Source organism: Pezoporus flaviventris, unplaced genomic scaffold (genome assembly GCF_033815535.1).
Source record: "Pezoporus flaviventris isolate CSIRO_AGI_PZ_B2104156 unplaced genomic scaffold, CSIRO_AGI_Pfla_v1 ptg000031l, whole genome shotgun sequence".
NCBI lineage: Eukaryota > Metazoa > Chordata > Aves > Psittaciformes > Psittacidae > Pezoporus > Pezoporus flaviventris.
In genome coordinates this window covers 7,382,577-7,399,437 of record NW_026892579.1, presented here as the reverse complement: position 1 = coordinate 7,399,437, position 16,861 = coordinate 7,382,577, and the positions used below count along the sequence as shown (strand labels likewise).

The following is a 16,861-nucleotide window of genomic DNA, read 5'->3' as shown; positions in this document are numbered from 1 at the left end:
TACTGAAAATCATGACTACTGTGAGAAAACTATTGACAGAAACTTTCGTAAGAGTAGTATCTCAGTCCCAGGCATTGTATTACAGGGAACACACTGTGCAGTGCCTTATATATTTCATTTTCATTCATACCATAATATTTTGGGATGGGACAGCTGATCATTAGCTCCTTGATGCCTGTGATAATTGCCTCATGCTACCATAACTATATCCATGCTACAACTTTATGTAGAAGCCACCCTGGGGAGCTGCCAACATTTCAGAGGTGCAGTCTGAATCTCAGCAGCTGTTTTACAAATCGTAATTGATTTACTAGCCTTAACTGTGGCTTGTATTGCAGGTTTTAACCTTAAAGGGGTAATGGATAGTACAAGTGTAATTTCATCCTGGTTTTATGTGGTTATTTTTCTGTTATTGTGTTCTACTTTTTAATCTACTTCTACTGTTATAATCTATTTTTTCAATCCAGAAATAGGCAGGGTGATATTGTCACCACATTCTGCTGCTGTACGCTTTTGTCTATGCAGATCCTGCATTAGACTGCTTCCAGTACAACCTGGATCCCAGCAAGTACTATTAGTACCATTTGCAGGCCACACTGAAAGTGTGTTGTCACCATTATCCAGGAGCACTTACCAGTATCCAACTGATTATGAGACTTGAGTGTATTTCTACTTTTGTCTGGTCGGGCACAGATAATAAGATCTTTGTTTAAGCTTTAGAGTCTGCCCTGTGAAAACGCATGGCTTGTCTTGCTTCTCCAAGGTTATGATACCATTCAGAAACAGGATCAAGTACTCTTTGCAAAATATTCAGACATCACCACCACCCCCAAGAAAAAAAGGAAGAAAAAAGAAATGCAGTCAGGTCCACTTATTTTATCCTATGAACATCTGAGATGAGCACAGACTGACTCAGCTTTTATAATACAGCATAGCTATAAAGCTGAAGAACACTTATCAAACATTTCTATCAAACACCACCCCTGACTAGGAGCCAAAGGAGGACTTTGATTTGCGATTCTTCTGTCTGGTACATTCCAGTAAACACAAACAGCTGTCCACTTGCACATTTTGAAAAGTGAATGACAGATATGTTGCGATGAACTTTTCCACTGTATAGAATAGCCAGTATATCACAGAACTGTTAGAGTTCAAAGGGAACCCTAGGAGATCACCTACCATAGGCAGGGACACTTTCCACTAGACCAAGTTACTCAAAGCCCCATTCCAGAAAAAGCTGGTAATGCTTCCATTTTCTAAGTTAAAGCTAATCATCTGTTCAAATGCTGAATATGACTGTCCATTTCTCCATGCTAACTTGGAAAAGAAAAACCAATTTCTTTGCATGTCCAGCAAGTACACTTCTCCAATTGAAATATTTACTTTTCTTGGGGAAGAAGCTTTCAAGACATCTGTAAAATATTTCAGTTCGAAAAATAATTGCTTGAAAGTATTCTTATTTTCTTTTGTGTGTGTGTGTGTGTGTGTGTGTGTGTGTGTGTGTGAAAAGAAGTGGTGAACATGATCTTTGAGATACTTGGGATTCTTTGTTATTTGATAAAAACCCAAGGATTCCTGGAAGTAGCATGTACGCACCACAATTTGCAGAAGATGCAATCTGATCACATGGGCTGTGAGCTATGAAACAAGAAGGGTAAGGGCATCAGCATGAAAATAGGAGGCTGCAGAAGTTCTGAGATGTGAAAAGAAGGTACACCATTTGGTGTAGGACTTTAAAAGTGAACCAAGAACGCTGCAAAGGAGGGAGAAGAGAAATGGCATTAACACTAAGTGTTCTAATGTGGCTACTATGGCACTGACCAGTAGGGCCTGCGTTGTAGAAGTCCATTGCAAGAATCTCTCTATACAAAAGTCAAGCCTTTATTTCTTCACAAACTAAGCATAATCTCTGGTCTATTTATGAACACTACAAAAGTTTTGGGGAAATTAACAAAAATGTTGAAAGCGTCGGTAATTTTATTACTCTCTACTAAGCTCCACGTTTGGCTGCAACAGGTGAGATGTATCTGAAGTAGCAGCCCTTGCTAATCCTTGTATTGGTTGCTTCTAAAGTCCAAATTGTAGGAACTCCACTGACCAGGCAACAAGTTCATATAAGACAACAACGTAAAGATATCAAGAAGTGAATAAATACACAAACATTTCAGTAAAGAGCAGTTATTGCTAATTTATTAGATAGTCTAACTACTAGTAAAATACATTATAATACCAGCATTTGGAAATCTGGATAACTTACTCAGCTTTGTAAAAGGCAGAATATTTTAAGATAAAAGGCAATCCTTTAAAAGATTCTAGAAATACTTTATCACAAATCCCAGAAATAGTGTCAATGACACTCAATCTTTCTCTCTCCCTGACAATTTTCACCACCTGCTTTTAGCTAAAGTATAAGCCAAGTCTTGAAAACTGTAAATGACAGGGAAAACTCTACATATAATGTAAGCGGCATCTCATAGCTACCAGACACTCCAGCTGGGAAACCAAATCCTTACTCTTACCCACACTTACAATAGGAGGCACCTTACCAGATTTCTCTCTAGACAGCTATTCCTGATTAGATCATGTCTCCGTTCAGCACTCTGTCATGGTGTAGATCAGAGCTGCAATATACATAGACTGTTTCTCACCAGCAAGCAGATAAGTAAGTTCTGTGTCCTAATGGCAGTTTAAAGTCACTAAAGTTATTATAAGTCCTTTAGCTTACCTGGGAACTAGATGGATGGGCAGTGTGAGCTAGCCAGACTCCAAGGCACACCTCACAACTATGCACATGTTCTGCTGCCAACCTTATGCCCGTTAGTCATGTTACCTCTTTCAAAGCACGGGGGCCTGCCAATGATGGCAACTGCCTGACTATATCCTCTTTATCTGACAGGCCCCGTGCGGGTGTTTGCAGTTGAAGTGGGTGGGCAGAAAGGGAAAGGGGAAGGGGCAGGGGGCAGAAAGGCAAAGCCCATAGGCATAGTTGGGCATGGGAGAAGGGTGCAGTTCCATACAGGCAAACTGGGCACTGTAAGGCCTGACAGCACATTAGAGATGAGGCCATTTGAGGCAGTCAGGACTATTTTTTTCATTCACCTCTGCAATAGCGAGCAGTGATCTCATGCTCCAGAGACAGACTCAAGAACAAGGTTTAAAAAAACCTTGAATTTTCAGGCCACAGATGCTACCCATGTCCAAATTCAAAGACAGGCATAAAGTTTTCCTTTAATGGCAAAGGATACAGAAGCCATTACGTTTTCATGGTTGTTCATGAAAGAGCCCAGTCTAAAGACCCCTGAAAGAACTATAGCATCACTGACACTTGAAGGAGAGTCAACTGGAAAGCAAAATATTGTCAGAATCCATATGAATGTTAATTCTGCAAAATTCACAGTCTTACAGTGGAAGTTTTACGTATGTGTATGAAAATAATGTTTCTATAACTATATATTATATACATTACATATATATAAAGCAAACATACTCTCACCGTGTATGTATTCATATAGATAAACAGCTGGCAAATCTTCACTGCATCTGTCAGGTTTTCAGAAAATAAAAACAGCCTCAAAATACTAACACTCATGCTGGGATTGCTCAGACTTTGACTGTGGCAGATCTACAGAATCTATATGCATAGCTTATACAGGCCTTATAAGAAATGATTAAACTGAAGAAGTGATCAGTTATCTGTCAGTCATGATGATGCATAAATACCAAATAATCAGTACTAACTTCAGAGTCATAGTTAGAGCAACTTACCATTTGCCTAGCAGTACTGAGGGATTAGAAGGAGTTTTTTGTGTTTGTTTGAATAGGTGCATTACCATAAGCTACAATTATACTTACTCCAAGGACATGATCTCTGAAATCTCAAACAGCCATGAGTCTAAGATGCCTATGCAAACCCTACTGAACTGCATCTCAAATATTCTGGCCCCTAGATGTGAGGTTATCACTGCAGAATTGTTCTCCCTTTAGTTGCAAGAAGTAGTTGTGAAAACTTTATCTGAAGCATAAATAAATGTTCCTAAGTAGGAAAACTACTTAAGTAGTTATTTCAGTATTCAGAGTCAAATGCCTGCTTTCCACAGACCACACAAGACAGAATAACGACAGCAACAGTGAAATAAACTGATTGCTAGGATTTCTCTCCTAGTTTGCACAGAACAAAGTTTTGTTGCTGATCCAGAACTGATAATGAATGAGATACTGTTCAGATAGGCCTGTAAATCACAACTTAGCCAAACATGTAATTTAAGCATAGGTCCCCGTTAAGCAAAGAAACAAGTCTTTCCATTCTAGGTATCTGCACAGGTTATTGATACCCACCACTACTGCTTGCACATGATACTGAAGAGCCACTTCTGATGTAAAGCTCAGGTATGCACTTCTACCATTAAAAAGGAGCTCACACTACTTGTTCAAAACACTGCTCCTACCCTCATAGACAGGAGATCAACATTGTGGGTTAGGCTAGCCCATTGGTGACTGAGCTAGAAAGTGCAACATTGCAATTCAATTGCTTGAGCTTGTAGCCAAATTGTGACACACTGGTCTGTTCCAGACATCTGCTCTGAGGAGTTTGTGGCTGCAAGATCCATGCTGACCAGCATATCATGAAAGTACAGGACAGAACCCACTGTGAAGATATGTGCCTCTTAAGCTCACATCTAAAATTTCATTTCCTCATGAAACATTTCCTCTCCATTACTTGCTATAAGAAGAGTCTCATACACCAGCCCTGCATCCACATCTACAGAAGCATACACGCACCCATCAGTGTATCCCATCTAACTAGCCCAGGCCTGCATACACACACATCAGAGCCACAAACCACATTGAAGAAACCTTGTCACTATGCAACCCACCATTTACCATATAGATAATCCCCTGCTGATAAATATGCATACATATATTACATATCCATGTATGACATACAAGACAACAATAAAAACACACTATCTACCCCATTCCTCTGTGCAGAAACAGCCCACCTGTGTGTTGCACAATACCCCTATACATACTGCTTGTACCTCCTGTCACCCCTGAAGAGCTCAGGCTGTTTCAGGCCTGGGACTCTGTGTGTGGGGCTGCATGCCGACATGTACAAGAATCATGTGAACATTGTCTAAGAGTGCATGTACACGAATGTGTGACTGCATAAATAGTGTGTATGAATGCCTATACGTGTGTGAGCCTAGTGTGACTGCTAGTGTATGCATGCATATGTGAAAGTGGCATGTATATACGTGCCTGCATAGCTTATGTGAGCATATGCATGGTTCACAACACACGCATAAAAGACTATATATGGGTGATGTGTAGAGCGCTGCGAATAGATGCACCAATGCCTAGCTCTAGAGTGTGACTTTATACACCGGGCTGCAGCGTGTGTGTCAGTTTCTGTGTGTGTGTGTGTGTGTATGCTAATATGTGTGTAGTGCATGTGTCAGCTCCTCTGTGTGTGTGCAGTGTATGTGCACGTGTGTAATGCATGTGTCAGCCCCTCCGTGTGTGCGCCGGTGCTTGTGCCTGCCCCTGCAGTACACTCCGCGACAGACGATAACGTGTTCCTGCGCCTGCCCCCTGTCCCTGTGAGTCCCGAGGGTAGCTTGCTACCCTGTCGCGCGGCTGTCCGTCAGCCCCTAAGTGCGGATGCGTGACTGCGGGTGTGACGGTGCCCGTGTGCGCGGGGCACAGGACGCAGCCCACCGCTGCGGTCCCCACTCGGGACGGGACGGGGCTGCGCCGGTACCTGCCGAAGTGTCCCAGGGAGTCGAAGAGCAGCTCGAAGCCGAGAGCCATGGCGGGACGGCAGCAACCCAGGAGCCTCCTTGTCGCTGTCCCGGCCGTGCGGAGACGGGCACCTTCTTTCCTGCCCCGTCCCGTCCCGTGCGGTGCCCCGGCGGGGTCCAGCGCCCCGCCCGCAGCCCCGCGGCAAGGGCGGTGTGCGCGGCCCCTCCGCCTCAGCGGGCGGGACGGGGGGCGGGCATAACGGTCGCCGCCCCGCTGCCAACCGTCACCCGCACGGAGCCGGTCAGCAGCCGGCGGCCCCAAACTATTGTCCCTTTTCGGAGCTCTCGCTCCTGAGCGAGTGGCTCGATCCCTCTCCCAGGCCGAGTGCCTCGGGCAGCTCCTTCTAAAAGGTGGGTCTCTGCCCACGCCGCCGAGAGGCATCTCTGTTTTCCGCACTAAAATGAACATTAAAGGAGGCAATTGTATGCTTACATCTTCCTGTGGCAATCGTGTATAATCTAATGTACTTAGGCTCTTGCGTATTTCACATGGGTGTTTTCAATCAGAGGAAGGTATAAACGATTTTCTCCTCAGGACATTACCGCGCTGTTCGTTATTTTTAGTAGCCTTATAATCTGCTCTGTTATTCGAATATATTATGTTTGTTTTTCCAAAGTTATAGTACACAATGTAAAATAATATCGTTTAATAAGGGTAAAATACGTAATCTGTCCCGTATCTGTATGACTGCCATTAGTACTCCGATTTGTCACAAAGCCTTAATTATTTTGGGGTTTACTTTTCTGTCTTACCCAGATAATAAATTTGAACTTAAGGATGAGGAAAGCGAGTTACAATGGGAGATTGTTGTATTTATTTAGCGGGTTTTGTTGGAGCAGCTAGGCTCGAGCAGCCCAGTCACTCTGGGCTCTGAGAATTAGGCAAGATATAGAAAAAAACGGGTGGAGCTGCAGCTCTCATGTTTAAGGGGTTTCTTCTCTGCAGCATCTGATTTCCCTCAAAGTTCAAAGTTGTCCCTGCTCTGATTGAGGAGATGGATCAGAGGCTGTCCAAAGCCTCCTTCCAACCTAAGCAATTTAATGATTCTGTGATGAGACGCATTTCCAGCAGATTGCATGAGCTCCTTCTGGGATGCCCTATTGAAAAACACAGGGGAAAAAAACAAATCAAACAAACAAAACCACAAGACAAAAAACCACCCCCTGAAACCAATAGAAACAAAAAAGCCAAGTCAATTCAATCTTATTATATTCATACTTCATTTTTAGGAAGCGCAGAAAAAATTGAGAAGTAAACCCCCTGTTAAATCACTGGAAGTCAACCTTCCTTTTCCAAAATCTGACCCAAAAACTTCTGCTACCTCATAGGCTGTCAGGCTCCACCGTTTCACAAGGAAATGTGCCTTTAAGAGCCTCTGGCACCAAGCAAGCACCACAACTGTTCCTCTGCACAGAGCAGATGTTGGGGCTTCAGGGTGACAATGTGTTCCAATGTAGACCTGGAAAAAGCAGATGTTCCTCAGGCTCCTTGGCTCCGAGTGACTCCTGACCAGACCAGCAAAATGAGCAAACATCACGTTACACAACTCGGAATCTGAATAATAAGGTCAGCAGAGGATTGCTTCTCACAGCTACTGTATTGTTAGGCCCCTCACCTCACCCAAGAGCTTTGAAGGCAATGCTGCTTTTGACAATGCTCCCCATACACATTTGTGCATCTGAAGAGTTTTGACACAGAGTTTGTTGCAGCTACTTTCTTAGGGAGTTTGTCGCAGTTACTTTCTTAGAATGTATAAACTAGTAAGTCTAAAGGCAGATTTGTTTGCTTTCAGTAAGATTTTTTTAATTGCTTGGGGTTTAGCTTATAAATATAGCATTAAATTTAATCACCCTGGGTTTTTTCTGGAGAATGTTTTCCAGGTTTGAAATGGTATGTGCTTGAGCGCAGCACTGGTACTTTAACAAAGTCTTTCTTTCTCCAAAGAGCCACACTAGTTAAATAGCTATTTGCAAAAACAAACACCAATGAATAGTAAACATTCCAGCTAAATACTGCATTGCTACTCATGTGCCTGGTTTTAGTGTCTTGTCTCTTACAGCAAGTAAATTCATCAGTTTTCAACAGCATTATGGTACAGGGAATATCTATTTTTGGTGTAAAAGTCAAGCAGGAAAGAAACAGATAAATCCCTTTCAGCGCCTTTTATATATATATATATATATATATATATATATATACCTAAAATGATCCATAAATAATTTTCTCTCTGTGGAATCTCTCACAGGCATCCTTGCACAAACTTCTCTGTATGCTTGCCTTTGATAATATTATGACTTTAGTGCCCATATCAGAGTAAAAAAAGGAAATTTGTACTCACTCCTATTAAAGTTAATAACAAACTTCCACATGCCTCCATTTGTAAAGGTTATTAATGTAATGTCTGCAATGTCTGCTCTCTTAAACATGTGGTGGTCACAAATTTGCCTGGTTCCTTTCAAGCCTGAAAAGATGCTCAACATGCTTTAAGCCTGCCCTCCTCCTATCCTGTTACACCAGTGCTACATGAAGCAGTAACTGTGCTTTTAGTCCCTCTTCACTAAGCTGTTTTTCACCAGAGTCACCTAGAAATAGTCATAGTACAGTTCACATAGACTACACGTGGCTCTTTCAAAAGGATTGTGCTGTGTGATAAACCCTATGCTACAGAAAATACAGGGAACATCTAAAGAAGTGAAAGATACCTATAACTAAAACATGCCAAGACTGTCTACACCCAAGCTCTACTTACTCCAGAATTTTAGGGCTTTTATTAGCAGAAGGAACTGAAAGGAGGTTATGATCTCTTCCCTATAATGTCTTTGCAAACCACTGGGATGGAAAGATTGAGGGTGTCCACAACAGACAACACTCTTCAAGGCATTCCAGAGGTTTCAAATGTTGGTCTTTTAATCCTGCAAGGGGAATATGTAATGGCGCATCACAAGGAAGCCTTCAGTTACAGGTTTAACCTAATTTCTGGTACTCAGAAGAAGGCTGTTTTTCAACTGAGCCACTTAATATTGCACAATCCTTGAGGAAAAAGTGATCTTAACTTGTAATGGGAGAAGACACAGTTTACAAAATAATCTCCTTCAGTTTGTCATTCCCACTAGGGAAAATCCGACATCTACTAGCAAGGGCTATTTCTGGTCTCCCATTTTTTTAAGTCAGATTGTAGTATCGCCAAAATATGAGAGGTATATGAGGAACATGCCTGTGACATGGCTCTGATACATTCATACATGAACACTAAGCTTCAAATTACAGCTGAACCTTAAACACCGAAATGATGTGGATGGCAGATAATTGGTAGTGTTGCCAACAGTTTTCCATGGACTCTTCATAAATGGAGATAGTTTCTGACCCATCTGTTTCCTCACTCCCTTTGACAAGGCTTGTAACCCACAGATGAGGAGCAGTATTTACAGGGAGTGCAGGGAGTGCAGCTGTGCCGAACAAGAAACACAAATCATCTTACTACTGCCACAAGCACTCGAGTCCAGCATGTGGGTGGAGTCCATCCCTTAGTGATCTCCAATGTCTGCTTTTATCACACTAGTGAAAAAAACTCCCTGAAATCAATCACAGCATAGCTTGAATGTAACATTCTCTCACCTCCTGTCGTGAAGTTACCCATTTATCTTCTCTTCCAGGGAAAACCTGCAGGACCATTGCAAATGCATTTATCAATGAAAACACAATGTAATCTTCTAGAGAGTAAGCCCCAAACGAGTCTTACTTGCATAAATGTCTGCCAGTCATTGAATTGCTGGTGTTGAAAAAAGCTCACAGAAATTTTGTCTTCATTAAAAGTAGTGAAGTAATGCAGAGTTGTTGTCTTCTGGGAGGTAAAGTAAAGCATTATATGAGTTTGACTTCAGTGGTTTTGGGGTTCTGCAATTAGACTGCAACCGCTTGTGTATCATTATACACTTAACAGACTTAAAAACATGGTTAGTAGTGCAGCAAGTTGGTTGATAGAGCAGATAAAGCATATGCGCACAGCTATGCAAAAACTTCTGTGATTCTCCTGAACTATGAGGAAGGAAGCCTGCAATTTGCTGTTTCCTTGTGACACTCCAAGCATTTTCTCATCAACCTTAAAGAACTAGAGCCAGAGCCATAATCTCTGTCTAGTGGGAGAGTGGTTTTTCAGCAGCTGCTACATGACAAATAGGCTCAATACACCTTTTCCTGCCTGCTGCTACTCAAACCAGAGGCCAGGCAGGCAAAGGCAGTTGTAGCAGTCCAAAGTAATTTGCTATGGCTTTGGCTATATTTTTTCTTCCACTGTCTCCTGGATGGGACTCTGGAATAATCACAAGAGACTCCTCTAGAGACATCACTCAGGATTTATATTCAGTGCAATAAAGGCCCAGACAGGATTTTGGAATCCTAGAGAGTGTCTCCTAGTTGTACTACAGACATTTGCAAGGGTGCATCCAACCATGATACTTCAGTGGGGGCTACTTCAGTTTCACGTTTTCAAGAGCTCGTCCTCCACAGTATCCTTTTGTCTGGAGTTATTCCAGCCATACAGATGGTGAATGCATGTGAACAGAGTACTTCATAATGGAAACTTTCTTTACTGGTCCAATATGAATAAACACCCTTCTTGAATAATCTAAAAAGTATTCAGAAATTCAGAAAAGCAAGTTGAATGTGCAGGAAAACAATGGGAGCTTTACAAGTCATTACTCCGTATAAACTCTTTGGGGTAACAGAGGCCCACTAGTCTGAAAGGAATTTGGCAATGAGAATTTATCTGAAAATGGTTTCCATTTTGGACTACAGCTACAGGCTGTACAAATAGACTTTGCCTTCTAGGGAAAGCAGAAGCTAAACTCTTATGCTGTCTTTACAATAGAGTTCTTCAGGGGTGCCTTATAAAAGTCAGAGAAATACAATAGACATCTTAAAAATACTTTAAGCAAAAGTTTAATCTAAAGAGAAATTCCAAAGGGAAAACTCTAATTAAACATAACGTGGTACACTCAAAAGCCCACCTTTGGATTTGTTCTACTTATTATTATTTTAGTATGCTTCCCCCTTTCCTGTAGGATCAGTGATCACGTATTAGCTAAGGCACAGCATCAGAAAGCACACCTAGGGATATAGTAGCAAAGTCTGGGCAATATTCTCTCTAGCTCTGTCTGCTCCAAGGTTTTCGTTACAACTTTCTCACCATTAGCGTGACCAGAAGGGTGACAACATGACCTTAAAAACTTCCCAGAGCCCTCCTAAAACAGCAGTATGTATGACTGCCCCTCTACTCTCCTTTCGTGAGACCTCACCTGGAGTATTGTGTGCAGTTCTGGTGTCCTCAACACAAAAAGGACATGGAACTTTTAGAACAAGTCCAGAGGAGGGCCACGAGGATGATCAGGGGACTGGAGCACCTCCTGTATGAAGAGAGGCCGGGAAGGCTGGGGCTGTTCAGCCTGGAGAAGAGAAGGCTGCGTGGAGACCTCATAGCAGCCTTCCGGTATCTGAAGGGGGCCTATAGGGATGCTGGAGAGAGACTCTTCATTAGGGCATGTAGTGACAGGACAAGGGGTAACGGGTTAAAACTTAAACAGGGGAAGTTTAGATTGGATATAAGGAGGAAGTTCTTTACTGTAAGGGTGGTGAGGCACTGGAATGGGTTGCCCAGGGAAGCTGTGAATGCTCCATCCCTGGCAGTGTTCAATTCCAGGTTGGACAGAGCCTTGGGTGATACGGTTTAGTGTGAGGTGTCCCTGCCCATGGCAGGGGGGTTGGAACTTGATGATCTTAAGGTCCTTTCCAACCTTAACTATTCTATGATTCCATGATCCTGTGACTGCAGCAGCACCTTTAGCAGGGTTACAAAATTGTTCTCTGCCAGTCTGTACTTAACTGGGGAACAGAGAAGGCATCTTTAGAATATGCTTCATATAGAATATCCTGCATTTTGTAGTGGTTATGATTTGCTGTTTTCTGCATACCAATAAAAGATGTTGATAAAAACATGTTTTGAAGAAGGGGAAGGGAGCTCACAGTTCTATTTTGTAATCTTTTTAGAAGTAAAATTAAGAAGTGACTAGAATTTATGCTGTGTTTGAACCTGAAAAAGAAAAAAGAATATAATTACCAAGTGGTCCTATACATTAAGCAGAGACAGAGATAACATAAACCAGAAGCTGAGGGTTAAAGCCAGATTCGTTGAAATGAGAAACAAGATCCATGCCAATATCAGATAGTGTAAATAACTATTGGAACCATCAGTCAAAGGAACTGATGAAATTTTCCACGCCTTGAAATTTTCCAAGCATCATCATTAAATGGATGTATTTCTCCATAGATAGATAGATAGACAGATAATCTCTGACAGGGATATTCTAATATAGACAGATATTTATAAAATTAGATAATAAGTGAAGTAGAAATTCTATATCCTTTGTTATGTAAGTGATCAGGCATGCAAATAGTGCCTTCTAGTTTCTAAATGTATGCGGAGAGGAAATTGATGAGACTTTTTTTTGTTGCAGTTGATAAGGTAAGCCGTGCCAGTAATTACTGAATTCCTCACACTTCTTCCATGCCGATATATGGAGCTGTTTCTGACAACTGGGGGCTCTTTGGGAAATCACAAACATTATGGTTTCTTAACAGTGCAGAAAAAAACTCAGCAACATATCATGTTAGCTTAAGCTATTTAGCATGGATAACCAAGGACAGAGTCTAACAGTGCAGAGAAAAACCCAGCAACATATCATGTTAGCTTAAGCTATTTAGCATGGATAACCAAGGACAGAGTCTAACAGTGCAGAGAAAAACCCAGCAACATATCATGTTAGCTTAAGCTATTTAGCATGGATAACCAAGGACAGAGTCTAACAGTGCAGAGAAAAACCCAGCAACATATCATGTTAGCTTAAGCTATTTAGCATGGATAACCAAGGACAGAGTCGAGAGATGTGACAGATTTAGATGAAGTGACTAGAGATGATACCAGTACCAGCTGTCTGCTCCATGGACCTCTGCTTCATGCCTCAGCAAATATATGGTCTATGAAATAGGCTGACTGAGCTACAGATTTCATATTATTTGGCCCTGTTAGAAGAAACATGGGATGGACCTGAGTGCCAGTAGTGTCTTAAACCACTGCATTTTGGACTCCCAGATCCTGTCTGTTGGTGGTCTCAGCAATGAGGAAGTGGCAGCACAGATTTCAAAGGAGAAAGGGTGCCAAGAACAAATGCCTCAGGGATCTGGAATACATACTGTGTGTACTGTGTACTGCAAAATAGCACCCTGGCTAATAAAGCAGACAAGCAGAAATCACATTACATACGTCAGCAGGAGCTACTTATTTCCTAATGTAAGATGACTTTAACATAGCATGAAAAGCAATGAAGCGTAACTGAAATTTTTGAGAAAAAAACTATTCCTCACAAGAAATGCACTAAAAAGGAGAGGTATATTTTGTGCCTATTTCAGCAAAAATCAGACGGGGATTAGGCATGGATATGCAGCCAGGTAGTGCCAGATATTCCCATAAAGAATTCCAATTTGAAGGCAAAAATTTTAGACTGCTTTGCCAACAGCTTCAAAAGCTATTGCTACACACAGTTATAGAATCATTTGCATTCTGTGTACCGGTTAGGGATACCAAACTCCACAGGTGAGTTAGCATTCACTGGACTGATTCTATTTAGGCTATGAAGAGCCAAAACAAAAGAGGCTTGTTAAGCTGAGTCTTCAAAGACACATGCAAGCATGCCTCCCTCAGGAAGTCCAATCTCAGGCTGACGTTGGCTATGTAAACATTTTACAGTTTTAAAGATTACTGCAGAGCTGAGCCAGGTGAAATCCACAAAGCAAATCCATATTCTAACTGTACAGCCTTGTCCAAGCACAACCCCATAGAAAGCCTCCTACCAAGTCCTGTTGCCACATCCATTGTTTCTTAAGAGGTATGCAAGAGCCACTCTCATCAAGCAATACTCCAGGTGGGTTTTTTCTACACAGAAGTAGTGCAAGGGAAGCAGGAGCAGGTGAAACTAATGCCAAAGCTAAGCAGTACAGATGGCAAACGCTACAGCAAGGACCTTCCAGGAGAAACCCTACCAAGCAGTGGTCTTATCTCTCCTTGCAGGCACACCATCACTCCTGGACAACAGAGGCCAGAAATTACATATTTTGTCAAAGTTTGCTGGCAAGTTTGGGAACTATGCACATAACCGGGACTCTTCAGTTTCCTGCACAGGGTAATTCATGTCTGCGTGGAGCGTCCCACAGCAGATGGAATTTCATGCTCTGTAGCACACATGCTGAACTGAAAAATCAATGCATTTCCAGTGCCTCTCTTCAGTGAGCTATCAAAACCCACTGCTAGTTTAACATGGTGCCAGCTGAAGCTGTCATTTCTTTTCACTTCTGAAATTGGTACGTGTGATTCTTCAAGATTCGTAGAGTCCTGGTGCTCTTTGGACAAACATTCAAACATTGCTGTTAAAGTAAAGTACAATGTGATCTTTGGTAGTATAGTAGCAAAGCCTGTTTCCCTACAGCATTTCTGCTGCTTTACTGTCCCTTTAATGCACTTGGCTCTTAAACCTTGCAGTGGAAAGGAGCTGAATTACACCTAGTTTTTTTCTTTTCCTTTTTTGGAGTTGCTTTTCTCCCAGTTGACCCAGTTTGTCTTTAACTGGCTGTGCTGATGCCTGCTATACGCTGAAAGACCACAGTGAGGCAGGTATGCTCAGCAAGTCCTCGCCAAGCCTTTGGGATGAACAGTTGGTTTAGTATTCCTCCTACACGCTGTCACGCTGGCCTCTGTGGGATTTCTAGCAGAAAGCAGTGATTATTCACAATGCTGCTCCTGTTGGTTTTGAATTTGCTTGGCTGACTCGGGAGGCACTGTACTAAATCTGCACATGCTCAAGGACTTCAGTCCTCTCAAGGTAATTATTTGAAGGTACTAAATATTGTTTGTGTTCAGAACAAATAGCACAGGATACACAGCTGAGTTTTCTGAAGGGCATCATTAAAACACAAGGCTTAACACAAGCACTTGATTGAAAAACCAAACCACTCAGTATTTTGACAGCTGTAACACCAGCAACTCAGGGAACTAAGGGAGTAATTTCATGACCTTACTATACATCTCGTGTTTCTCTGAGATTCCCCAACATACAAACACAAATCATCCCAGGAGAGTTACTCCCAACGTAAACTTGGGTAAAGGGAAAAATCAGGTCCTCCATTGCTGCTTCAATTTAGGTGGATAAAAAGGGCAGAAAACTGTGAAATGAAAGAAGTAAAATAATGAGGCTCTGGATTTTCTTCCATTTATTTGGGAAACATAGAGCTATGATTGATTTGAAGTGCACATGAAACAGGCACAAGGGACAGAAAGTCCAAACTTGTGGCTTTGGATATGTCACCAAAGTGTGTTCCAACAGCCTGTGTCCCTTCCCTGTTGAAATAAAATCAGGTGAAATATTTCTTAATGAAATTGCCTATTCAGTGATGTCGAAACATTCTGTGAAAAGGCTGTGACTTTGATACAGATCCAGCAAAGCCCACACATGTCCTACGCAGTCCCTCGGCACTCTTGCCTGGCTGTCTGACAAGGAGTCATGCACCCAGCAACACAAGTGGCTGTATTTTCAACTCCATAGGAGCCCACAGTCCCATAATTTCCAGGGTCTGAGACCTGCTGCTTTCCCCAGAGCCAAGGCTGCAGTCCCTTTCACAGAAAGTCTGACACACTGGAGTTTTGTGGCTAGGTGGAACAAAGCCAGGATATTAAAACACCCTGTGGCGGTGCCAGAGGAGGCCCCCAGTGCAACCTGCTTCCTCCTAACTCAGCAGTTGCTCCACCAGCTGCTGGGCACTTGCAACCTAGTGTGAGCAGCAGGCGTTGCTCAGGCTGGGACGCAGGCTGTGGTTGCTGTGGCACATTGCAAATGCACAGAACAATAGATTGAAGAGGGAGACAACAGTGATGGATGGACAGAGAGGATTTGAACAGTATTTTCTTGAAGCACAGAGGTGTTTCTCTGCTTTATGATGGCCTTTTGCAAAGAGGGGGCAGATGAGGGTGCTTAAAAAGAAGTCATAATGTCCTCAGTAAGGAAAAAAGTAAAACACCTAAAGATAAAGTGACTCTTAGTCCCTCTTCCTTCATATTGCTTTTTAGCTGGCAATCAGAAGCAAAGTCAAGATTTAGTAGGGCTCAGTGGTGTCTATCCTAGAAGTCCACATGACACACCTGCTGGGTGCTGGTGTTCCCAGGAATTCCTCTTAAAGTATTCAACACGACAGGTCCAAGTAGCTTGGGAGGAAGAGACACATCTCCTGTGCATCTTTACTGACAAGTGACACAAAGGTATGCACAGTTTCTATCCTGCTGTCTCAGGCAGCTGCAGCAACACAGAGCTCAGCCCAGGCTTCAAAACCCATCCAGCAAGTAGGGGAAATGACTGTGTAAGGAATAAAGATGTGAGCCTACATTGCACTGTAGCCTCCAGGGTGACTGCCACCTTGACATGCTCTGCATGTAAACCAAAGGTAAGGTTTTATCAGAAAGCCAAGTCACACAAGTATTTTGGGAAATAGGGCGAGCTGCTGCTATTGAAGGAGATCCCCCAACAGTGCCATGAAATCCTCAGTCAGTTTCCCAGCTGCTTTCTGATGTCACTTAACTCTATTTCCTCCCATCACCTCCCTTGCTCCACCGCTCCATCTCCCCCAGACCCTGCAGGTCCCTGTGAGCACTGGCCAAAGATGGGCTAGGACATGTCAGCAGCCCCTTGGGGAAGTTATTGCCCAAGTGGGTGAGAGTAGTCCTTCGCCTGCTGCTGGTGGTCGGTTCCATGGGCTCTATGCCCTCAGTTCAACACAAGTGTGCCCATGCCACAGGTCTATCTCGGTGCCACTGCCTATACACCATTGCCTTTTCCTGCCTTCAGTGGATGGGACTTGACAGCTATGGGAACAAAGAGATCCCATCCCCAGCGCTGTTCCCTTTATCCCTGTCTCCAGCCATGCTCACCTGCTGAGAGCTGTGCCTGGGCTGCGGGACACAACA

At 42.8% G+C, this 16,861-nt stretch overlaps 1 protein-coding gene across 2 annotated transcripts in view; it reads right to left on the bottom strand.

The window, feature by feature from the left end:
- Positions 1-5,899, bottom strand: part of SLC22A16 (solute carrier family 22 member 16) — a 31,746-nt gene extending 25,847 nt beyond the window's left edge. Inside the window, exon 1 of one of the 2 annotated variants that reach the window (XM_061460101.1) lies at positions 5,762-5,899. In XM_061460101.1, the coding sequence (XP_061316085.1) occupies positions 5,762-5,811 (50 nt within the window). In that variant the 5' untranslated portion in view covers positions 5,812-5,899. Of the gene's footprint in view, positions 1-1,179; positions 1,218-5,761 lie in introns of those variants that run through there. The other variant, XM_061460103.1, reaches the window with a different exon arrangement.
- Between the last annotated feature and the right edge of the window lie 10,962 nt (positions 5,900-16,861).